The 11,460-nt window shown below is 45.5% G+C and overlaps 2 protein-coding genes across 4 annotated transcripts in view; both read left to right on the top strand.

Annotated features, from left to right (window-relative positions):
- The window catches only part of LOC137518168 (LIM zinc-binding domain-containing Nebulette), a 252,739-nt gene that overhangs the window by 158,123 nt on the left and 83,156 nt on the right, over nt 1-11,460 (top strand). The window lies entirely within an intron of this gene.
- The window catches only part of LOC137518182 (nebulette-like), a 75,064-nt gene continuing 64,543 nt past the window's right edge, over nt 940-11,460 (top strand). Inside the window, exons 1-2 of the mRNA XM_068235644.1 lie at nt 940-1,491; nt 8,589-8,684. Coding sequence (XP_068091745.1) covers nt 940-1,491; nt 8,589-8,684 — 648 coding nt within the window. The remainder of the gene's footprint in view (nt 1,492-8,588; nt 8,685-11,460) is intronic.

Raw genomic sequence — 11,460 nt, 5'->3', positions numbered from 1 at the left:
GGAGCTGCGTTATAATGTATTATAACGCAGCTTACCGCACTGCAATGCTAATCCTATGGGCCGTTCACAGTGCAACGTTAAAGTCGCATTGAAAAAAATGTTGCGTTGTAACTCACTGCTTGCAGTGCGTTACCGCTTAACGCAGACAAGTTGCGACTTTAACATCGCATTAAAACGCAATGTCCCACTGTGAATGCGACTTTATACAATATATGGAATGGATAATTTAGGCAGTTACCTTATATTACATAGAAATGGTTAGATCGGATGAAAGAGATTGGATCATTAGTGGCTACCATAAAGATAGCCATACATCTAGGGATGATGGGCAGATTCGACCAAGAGATAGATCTCTCTCTGATCGAATCTGATTAGAGAGCGATCTTTCGGCTGCCCGTACACCGCAGGCCGCTTCCCGATCAATTCCATGCTGAAATCGATCCGGAATGGCCTTGTGCATCTACCACCTTGACGCTGTCCCCTAATATAAAGTATACATTACCTGTCCGTGGCCTCTGCTTGTCCCCCGCTGGCTTCCGAGATTCCTCTTCCACATACATGCGTGCCTCACATGGTTTTCTAGTAAGGGCGCGCGTGTGTGACGTCTTACGCGCCCTTACTAGGAAACCACGTGGGCCATGCGTGTATGGAGAGAAGAATGAGCTCATAGCAGCGGAGGGACAAGCAAAGGCCACGCGCACCAAAGGGAGTAACATCTTGCAGCATGCGCGATCGAGAATGTGACCAATTTTTGTCTCGAATTGGTCGCATTGTCGGTCGGGCATGCACTTGGTGGCACAGATTTTCATCCAATTTGATTTTAATAATCAAATTGGATGGTTGATGAGCCGCCAAGTCGTCTGATGTACGGCCACTTTTAGGCAATAAAGATTTGACTAGCAGCAAGCCAATGGGTAGGGATGCTGGCGCAACCGGCCAATGGAGAGAGCCGCTGGAGCAGCCAGCCAATGGAGAGAATCACTGGAGCAGCCGGTCAATGGAGAGGGCCACTGGAGCAGCCAGCTAATGGAGAGAGCTGCTGGAGCAGCCGGCCAATGGAGAGAGCTGCTGGAGCAGCCGGCCAATGGAGAGAGCCGCTGGAGCAGCCGGCCAATGGAGAGAGCCGCTGGAGCAGCCAGCCAATGGAGAGAGAGCCACTGGAGCAGCCAGCCAATGGAGAGAGAGCCACTGGAGCAGCCAGCCAATAGAGGGAGCTGCTGGAGCAGCCAACCAATGGAGAGAGCCGCTGGAGCAGCCAGCCAATGGAGAGAGAGCCACTGGAGCAGCCAGCCAATGGAGGGAGCTGCTGGAGCAGCCAACCAATGGAGAGAGCCGCTGGAGCAGCCAGCCAATAGGAAGAGCCACTGGAGCAGCCGGCCAATGGAGAGAGCCGCTGGAGCAGCCAGCCAATGTAGAGGGTCGCTGGAGCAGCCAGCCAATAGGGAGAGCCGCTGGAGCAGCCAGCCAATGGAGAGAACCGCTGAACTGCATGTAATAACACTAAAGGTGGCCACATACCGTATAATTAAAACATCCAATAGTACACCAATTCGATAAATGCGATTGGTTGTCCTGAAAAATCAAAAGCTTTTTTTTCATTCGTTCGAGAAATCAGATTGAATTTCCCGTTTTTATTCGATAAAAGAAGATCCGGAGTGTTGGATTTCTCTGATCAATTTATAAGAAAATTGAATGGTGTGTGGTAGATTGTCAACTACTTGATGTACATACCCAAGCTATTTTTTTCAATTATTTTTTTCATAATTGGGGGAAATTTGGTACATATGTGTGTGTGGTACATTGGTCAGATTTTTGGAATGTTACATTGTATGGTGTGTGTCCACCTTTATGGTAAAAATGGTCAGTTGTATGGCCACCTTCAGCCAGAATAGTAATATAATGCATTTTACAGGATGGGATTTTTAACCATTTAAGCCGCCTGGACGTGATTGTCACATCCAGGCGGCTGCTGCTGTGCTGCTGCGTGCTCCCGTGTTGCCCCCCATTAGCCCGGAGATCAATGAATGGGAACATAATTCCCATTTATTGATCTAAGTTCCCGGTAGAAAGACCGACGGCTTCTCATCAGAAGTCTTTCTGACAGAAAAAAGTTTCCCGTCCTCCATATGCTTTGTGGAAGCAAGCACTTCGCTTCCAGGGCTAAAAAAAAAAAAATCACTGTGGCCATCTTGTGGCCAAATAGTAAAACTACATCTACATAAATGTTTTAATAAAATAAACCCACATTATTACATTTACAATTAACTGTTTACCTCCCACACCCCAAAAACAATTACAATAAAAAACAAAACAAAATAAAAACAAAACCTAAATAGTTACCTAAGGGTCTGAACTTTTTTAATATGCATGTGAAGAGGGTATATTACGAACATTTTTTAAATTCTAAAATGTAAAGATATAAAGGCTGTTACAAAGTATCTAGTCCAATAGCTAATGTCCACTCAGAAGGTCCTGTGAACAGCCTTTATATCTTTTTGTGGATACAATTTTTTGCATTTTTTTGTAGTACTTTTTACTTTTTGCATATTTTTACTTATATCGTTTTAAGTGCACTGGTTTATGATACAAGTATTGTTGGAGGACGAATCATGCAGCAACATTAAACTGCTATTGAAGTGCACTAGACTGATTGCACCATGTATTAAAGATGTGAATAGCAGCATGCTACAGGAACATCTTTGAAGTGCCATAATATCCTACTGCAGCGGAGTGCGGAACACTAAATGTAGTGTGTTCAGTTAGGATAACATCATAGGGTCTTCTGAGTGGACATTAGCTATTGGAATAGATACTTTAACATAGCCTTTATATCTTTTTTTTGCATATTTTTTGCAGTATATTTTTTTTACTTTTACATATTTTTACTTTTATTTATTTTTAAGTGAATGCACTCTCTTTTTTAGGGACACTTGGATGGTCTATGCGTGGAGTATTGAGTGTTGTGTTTAATGTTCATAGTAATATACAAATTTATGCTGGCACAATCTTGATTTTTATCATTGTATTTATGCGCATATATATACTTTTTAAGAGATTTAATAAGAGTTTATAATTTATTACCTACTATTCCCAGCGCTACCTGTTTAACTACAAGCTATACTCACACATACGCAGTATCGCCACACTAGTACATGGATGGGAGCACGGCAGGGGAGTAACTGTAGGGAAGCAGCCCCTGCAACTGGGGCGTGTTGGTGGTGGGGGTTTGATCTGATAGGGGACCCAACTACAATGTAATCACTCACTGAGGGCTTGTTTACACTGCAGGCATTTTCAGCTTTTTTTCGCCCACGTGCAGTTTTTAAAAATGCCCCCCCAACCATGTGGAGAATAAATGTCCATGAGAAGGTTCATATCAGCGCGGGTCATGCGCTGTGCGACTAGCAAGGCGGTGCGTGTACCATTTTCGGGGCGATTCCGCCTCAATGGAAAGTATAGGAGCAACGCAAACACTCACAATAATTGCTTTGTGTAGTCCCCTAAAATAAAAAATTTCACTTACCTTGGGTCTCCTCCGGCCCACCATAGGCCGCGAGGTCCCCCGGCGTTATCCTGGCTCCTCCCTGTATCCCTCCGCCGGCTCCCTGTATCCCTCCGGCGGCTCCCGTTACCAGCGACACCCGAGCTGGGTGTCGGGCCCGGCTCTTCCTGGTCTTCGACATTGCTCGTCATCCGTGATAACGTCAAAGACCAGGAAGAGCCGGCCCGACACCCGGCCTGGGTGTCACTGGTAACGGGAGCCGCCGGAGGGATACAGGGAGGAGCCAGGATGACGCCGGGGGACCTCGCGGCCTACGGTGAGCCAGGGGAGGGCCAAGTTAAGTGAAATTTTTGATTTTAGGGGACTGCTCAGAGTCCCTTTAAGTATAAATACATGGTATTTATTCTTTTTCAGGTCAAAGAGTTCACTTGCTGACTTGCGTCAGAGAGTGAATTACAAAACCGCTCTGAAAAAACGCTTAGAAAACCTCTAAGCACAAAAACTAATCACCCACCCAAGCGCCAGGAATCGGAAAAAAAAGACGCCTCAAAAACAGCCCAACGTAAACGGACACGCGAGCCGAACGCAATGTGAACAAGGCCTCAGCTCAGGTGTTTTTATGGCTACACTTGTTATGGGTGTGAAGATTATGATGTCCACACTTGTTTTATGACCATCGCAGGATGGGCCCCCAGGCTAGGAGGGCTTCCAGGAGTAGACAAGGGTAAGGGATGTGAACATTTGGGGGGTCCCTGAAAGTTTTGCAGGGGAGGTGGCATGATTTATAGTTACGCCACTGGAGCACGGCCACGTAGTTGACAAGCTCTTGTGGAATATGTTCAGAAGGTTACGGCGCTGGAGGGAGGGTCAACTCCTCCCAATAGCACCGATGCTAGGAGAGCGTATGAGGAGGCAATGATGATGACAAAATGATTTTGGGACTAAAGATTGGAGTTAATTAAACACATTTTTCTGTAGAAAATACATATATTTACACAGCTCTGTACATCAGTCCTGAAAGAGGGACAAATGAGGAGGAAAGCGGGACAGGGGGACTGGGTTCCCAAAGAGGGACTGTCGCTCTGTAAGGCCCAGTTCACATTAGAGTTCTGAGCCAAAAGGATCCGGTGAGTGGATCCGGTCTCTGCTTCACCGGATGGCTCAGTATGTGGCCCGGATCACATTGTGAAAACGGATCTGATCAATGATTGATCGGATCCATTTTCACTCAGCAAATACATAGCTAATTTTCAGTAGTAGCCGGCGGTAGAGGCTTCCTCTTCTTCCGCTGTGACTACACAGCGCGTCATGTGACTAGTCATATGACGCGTCATGTAGTCACATGACGCGGAAGAAGACGGAAACCTCTACCGCAGGCTACTACTGAAAATTAGGTATGTATAAACCCTCCCTCACCCACCCGCCCAGCTGCTGCACCCTCCACTCACCCTCCCGTCGCTAGATTTGCTTCAGCCCATGCCCCTATCCCCCGTGGAACGGTCCGTTTCTTCACTAGTGTGAAGAAACGTTCAGTTTCCCATTTTCCCAATGCTGCAGTATTTTTTGTCCGGATCCGTTCCGCTGGGTAGAACGGTCCGGAAAATTATAGCCTGCAGCATTTTTTAGCTCCACGGTGGACCGGAACGTACGGAACGTATCCGTGCCAACAGACGCATGTGAATGGATCCATAGGTTAACATTGGATCCATTCACATCCGTTCCATTTGTACAGTATATGTTCCGGTTCCGATCCGCAAAAAAGCGCTAATGTGAACCGGGCGTTAGAGGGACAGTTGGGAGCTATGGCTGGAATGTGTGGACGATATTTTCTAAACTGCCTAGAGTTCCTCTTTGAACTTGGCTGCATCTTTTGAACATGAAGTCTGGCATTGCTGAATATACTGCAGTGAGGCATAGAACAGGACTGTTAAACACAACATTCAACCTTGAGTTTGGTCAGTGATGAATGAAGTGCTTCCATAGTACATATCTGACCTGGTGCTGGCTCATATACTCAAAACAGAAATGCTGGATCATCCCTTACAAACTAGGAAGACAAACTAGGAAGAATGAGAGAACTGTTGAGATAACACTGGCCAGCTTGCATCTTCCTTTGTGAATTCCCCCCTCTAGTGGTCAGTAGCTTACTTGCACTATACCAAGAGGAAAGTCTAATAAGCTTTTGCATATACTTTTAATTCCTATATTTTTAATGACATTTATGAATCTGATATTCTGTATGCATTTTATTTAATTTATTTGTTAAAGCTTTAATTAACAAAGAAACCGGATGCAGCCACAATAATCGCCTTGCAAAGCATGCTGATTTTCCCACTTTGGAAACCCAGCCAGCCCTATTTAGTGCATCCCCCCCAACTTTTTGAAATAAGAAAGAGGGACAGTAAAGCCACACCCCTAATCACGCCCCTGGCACACCCCTAGTCATGCATACCATAGAAACTTCATAAGAAAAATGTTATTTTATAATGCAAAACACACTGGTCCTTTCTATCCTGGTTTATTTTCCTTCATTGTAACATTTGAAAATAAGAAATATATCAATTTAAAGGGAACAAACTGAGAAGGATATGGATTTTTCCTTTTAAAGTAATACCAGTTGCCTTACTCTCCTGCTGATCCTGTGTCTCTAATACTTTTAGCCACAACCCCTCATCGAGCATGCAGATCAGGTGCGCTGACTGAAGTCAGACTGGATTAGCTGCATGCTTGTTTCAGTTGTGTGATTCAGCCACTACTGCAGCCAAAGAGATCAGCAGGAGAGTCAGGCAATTGGTATTGTTTAAAAGGAAAAATCCACATCCCTCTCAGTTTAGGTTCCCTTTAAAGGAAGGGAAGTTTAGAGTCAATTAAACACATTTTTTAATCTAAAAAATACATATATGTACATAGATCTGTACATCAGTCCTGAAAAGGGACACATGAGGAAGAGAGAGGGACAGAGGGTCAGGGTTCCCAAAAAAGGGACTGTCCCTCCGAAAGAGGGACAGTTGGAAGCTATGTTAGTGTTATAAAAGGGTTTTTTACTGGCATACAGGTAGTGATCAACTTTGTTCTTAGAAAAACCCAGTAAGCTTTGCAAAGAAAGTTCCACTGCTGCTCTTGTCCTGTACGCTTCATATATTGAAGTGTTAGGTCGGAGACACACTGCAGAGCGCAATATTGACACATATTGCATGAAAATTGTGGCCACGGCAATTTTGCCGCTATATTACAGCAATTTTAATGCAAGACAATGGGAGCATGTTTTCAAAAACAAAAACTAATCGAAAAGCACTCTGCACTGCGTCTCTGCCCCTAGGCCGCTTTTCCACTTGCATGTGGATCGCAAGCACAATCGCGCTGCTTTTACAATCATGAAGCTTGCCTTTTCCACTCTTTGACATCGTGCTGTGAATTGTCAGGAAGGAAACGTGATCACACCGAAAATCATGCAGTACAATGATCGCGTTTCAGGAAAAATCAAAGTGGGGTAATGGAAAATGAGAACGGTGATTGCCAAAAGGATCACAATCTGCTTTTTTTTAGCGAAATGCGGCTAGTGGAAAAGAAGTCTTACTCTTCCTTTTGTTGAAAATAAAAACAGCAACAGCGCATATTAGCCTTCAGTTAAAATACAAAACATCATGAATGAGACCATTTATTGACCACTTTTTTTTTTTAATTGAACTTTTGTGCCTGCAGGACTATGCACAACTAAAGGGAAAAGAGATGGCCTTTCGTAAAGCTAGCCATAAGTAAGTAATAACAGCCCAATATGGCAAGCAACTGAGCCCTCCTTGATCACAAATTGATCAGATAATGATTTCCTACCACCCAGTCCACTTTTTTTCACCTAAGGTGCCCAATAACGGTGCAATTTTTTCATCAGCTCACCGCAGGAGCCACAGGGCAACATAGGTATGAGCGCGCGTTAGATCGGGCGCTTCCGGCGCCAGGGCCGGATTTGTACTCTTTACCGCCCAAGGCCACTTTCACCAGCCGCCCTCCTTCTGTATAGGTATCGAAAAGACCCCTCCCCCAGTATAGGTAGCCAGATGACCCCTCCCCTCTTCCTTCTAGTACAGGTCGCCTGATGACCCCCCCAGTATAGGTAGCCAGATGACCCCTCCCCCCTTTCCCCCCAGTATAGGTAGCCTGAGTACCCCTCTAGTATAGGTAGCCAGATGACTCCCTTAATCCCCCCTCCTTTCTGTATAGGTAGCCAGCTCACCTTCACACTGCAGCAGCCATCAGTGCCACTCCCACTTGTCTCCAGGGCAAAAGCTTCCCCTTCCTTTCTTTCTCCAATTCTGCCCAAGTCCATAGCCGCCGCCCACAATGCAAACGTGCACAGAGAGCAAGGTGGCTGCTGCAGAGTACCACGGTCAGGCGTTCACCTGATCTCCATGCATTGCAGCATTTGCAAGCTTGCAAATGTTGCACTAGTTTAGCCTGCTGCTTTGGTGCCCTTACTCCTGTGGTGCCCTAGGCCATGGCCTAGGCGGCTTTGGTTTAAATCCGGCCCTGTCTCTAGCAGCGTACCACAACGTGGGTAGTATGAACTACCCCATAGACTTACATTAGGCTGCGGTGGGGTGCAGTAAATTTACGGCCCCAGAGTGATAGGGCCCTAACCGTAAGAAAAAAGGAACACAACCTAGTCCTGTTTTGGCTTGGGATTGTACATACATGTTTATCTCATGATAGGGTTGATCCACTATAACAAATAGCGAGCGTTACCTCCTGTAATGCTTGCTACCTCCTTTTGCTCCCCTTACTGCACACTTAACGTGCCTTATCAGAGTTAACGTGCCTTTTAAGAATTAACACATCTTATCAGAGTAGCATAGCGAGCGCTACAAACTTATGCCTGCTAATTGGCAATGATGAGAGCTCCACTCATCCTGCCCTGAGCCCCTGCGGGTCCAATCACTTTAAACGACATTATCCTTTGATTGGCCCAATAGGCTGCCTGTCACTTGATTGACAGGAAACTTGACAGGCAGCCTATTGATCAGAACCACCGCATGAAACCTCCTTTATTCCAGGCTGTTAATAATGATTTTGTCTCTTTTTTTTTTTTCAGATAAGCTATAGAGAGCAATATAAAAAATCCAAAGGCAAGTGTGAATTTGTACCGGACACAGCCCAGCTGAAAGCGGTGACAGATGCCATCTCAGAGGTGAGACGCAGCTCCATCATGCTCACCCATTCTCCATCTCTTCCTGCCTCTCCCCTTTATCCCATTAGACTATAACTTGGTGTGGGCAGAGTCCTTTCTCCTATTGTATCTTGGTAGAGCTGTACAGTATATTCACTGCTGTATATACACTACTGTCCCACCCACACTATATGTACATCGAGTATACACCAACATTTGATATACAATGTAATTTGGGGTCCCAACAATTCCCTGTATACATTTGAGTACTATGGTGCTATTTATTTTTTTGGCTCTACAGAATGTGTGGCTCCTTTATCAATCTTACAGAACCCTCCCTCTGCCGATGCCCATGGCCGGATTTCAGGCAAGGCCACATAGGCCATGGCCTAGGGCACCAGGAAGCAAGGGGCGGGCTGAAGGCTGTCACACTCATGCAGCCAAGCTGCCAAACGTGAACTGCAGCAGTCTGGCAAATGTCTGAGACACAGGGGACTCAGGGGCAGCAAACATGGGAAGCTTATTGTCTGTGACCTGAGCTGTCACTCATTATCACTGTCAGACGCTGTTCAAGTCCAACTCAGGCCCTCCACCCAGCTCCAACCCATCAGAGCGGTTGGCATAGATTTGGCCCATAAATGGAATAAAATGTATAACCATTCTGATAATTTCAGATGTACCGTAATCTATCCTCAAAACAGAATGATAAAATGAATGACAAATTGGTCATTTGTAGTTGATTGGCACCATGAACACTGCTCAATCCAAGCAATCAGAAGGTTGATTATTTAGTAAAATTGCATCATTAATAAGCATCTTTAAATACATTGATTACAGGGACCAATAAAAGAGTGTGTATGTGGACTGAGGGGGGGTTTGCGGTTTATCGGGGGCGGCTTGTGATAGTGGCCTTGGGCGGTAAAAAGTACAAATCCGGCCCTGCCGATGCCTAACCCTTAACAACCCCCCCTCCCCTGGTGGTGCCTAACATTCATTTAACACCCCGCCCCCCCATCCTTCCCTTGGTGGTGTCTAACCTTTAGGTACTTTGATGTCCTAACTTGTTTCATGACCCTTGTGACTGTGAGGTCAATTCCGTAAGGGACACCCAGGGGAGGCAAGGGAAGGGGTGTTAACATCAGGGGACTCCGTAAAAGTTTTACTGGAGGTCCCCTGGAATTTTAGTTACGCCGCTGCTCGGCTCCCAACTCACGCAGTAGCACCACAATATGTACTCCTTCCTACTTGCTTGCATACTGTTCTGGCTGTTGGACTGGATTCAGTAAATGCTGGTAAAAATAAAAAGTAAAACCCTGAGAATTCCCCAGGAGGAGATGGGCTAGACCAGATCAGATGTGTCAGATTTTTACGACATAGGAAAAAAGACATTTCTAGTGCATTCCACCCTGGAACAAATGTTCATTTATACTGTATGTATGTATAAACATGTATTTTGAATTGTACAATTTTTCGCAATAGTGCTCCTTTAATGAATATACACCTGGAATTGTGTACAATGTAGAGATATCAGCACTCAAAAGCAATCTGTGCAGTATACTGGACTGTTCCTTTTGCTTAAGTCGGAACTGCTGTTCTGTATCAACAAGTGTCCCTGGCAAGGCTGGATTTAAAAGACACCCGAAGTGACATGTGACATAGCACACAAATAACTATGCTGTGTTACTTTTTTTCTTTCTCCTCTTCTACTGTATGTGTAATGTCCATGTACAGCAGTCCCTCTTTCATGTGCAGCTCCTTAGAGCAGGGCTTCCCTCTTCTATGTCCCCCCCCCCTTTACAGCCTCTCTATTTCATTTGTAGTATTCTCTTCTCTCGACCGTTCTTCCAGTTTTTAGCCACTCCCTTAGGCAGCAGCCGCCCAGGGCCTGGGCCATTGTGGCCTTCCAGAAATCTGGCCCTTGGCTTGCTCTAGCCGGAAGATAAACATATACCTGCGGTGTGGCCGGAGAGAAGGGGAAGCTGGCACTGCCATTTTGAACATTTTATCAAAAGATTAGTGATTTGCACTTTCAGCCTCGCAGGAGGGATGCTATGCGGCTGAGTGAGCTCCAGCAAAAATTGCATGGTGTGTACCAGGCATAAGTGTTAGAGCTGGTGCACACCAAGGGCTTGATTCACTAAACCGTGATAATTCATATCACTGCCACGCTAGCGGTTTTGCGTTTTGTGCACATTTTTGCGCACAACCATGAATTTTTGCGTGCAATCGTACGTGAAAATTCACAATTGAGCGTGAAAATTCGCGATTGCACGTGAAAAGGTGCGCAAAGCGTGAAAACGCTAGCGCGGCCGTAATATGAGTTATCACGGTTTAGTGAATCAAGCCCCAAGAGCGGTTCTGAGAGTTTTTTAAAATGCTTTGAAAAGTGATTGGCTAATGTATTTGAATGGGATGGATCACACCAGAGAGATGAGATTTATTCCCAAACGCCAACGCAGGTCCTGCAGCATTTCTGCTGATTTCCGAGGCGATTCAGCCTCAATGTTAAGTATAGGAAAGTGGAAAATTGCTCTGAAAAGCGCCAGATCAGAGCGGTTTCCCAAGCGTTTTGGTTTACAGCTCTGCTGTAACAAAAAACACTCCAAAAAACGCTCGACATGTGTAGAAAATCGCTCTGCACATGCCAAGAATCGCTGTGAAAAATCACTTCAAAAAGCGCTGAGCGTTTGCGATTACACTAGCGCTTTTTGGTGTGCACTGGGCCTTATACACCTGGAATGCTTTTCCCCATCCCCCGCATCTTAGCTTTACACATGAATTTTGCCATGTGGCGGCG

Source organism: Hyperolius riggenbachi, chromosome 5 (genome assembly GCF_040937935.1).
Source record: "Hyperolius riggenbachi isolate aHypRig1 chromosome 5, aHypRig1.pri, whole genome shotgun sequence".
In the NCBI taxonomy this organism is placed as follows: Eukaryota; Metazoa; Chordata; class Amphibia; order Anura; family Hyperoliidae; genus Hyperolius; species Hyperolius riggenbachi.
The sequence above is the reverse complement of the archived record's forward strand: the minus strand, read 5'-3'. Positions and strand labels throughout refer to the sequence as shown.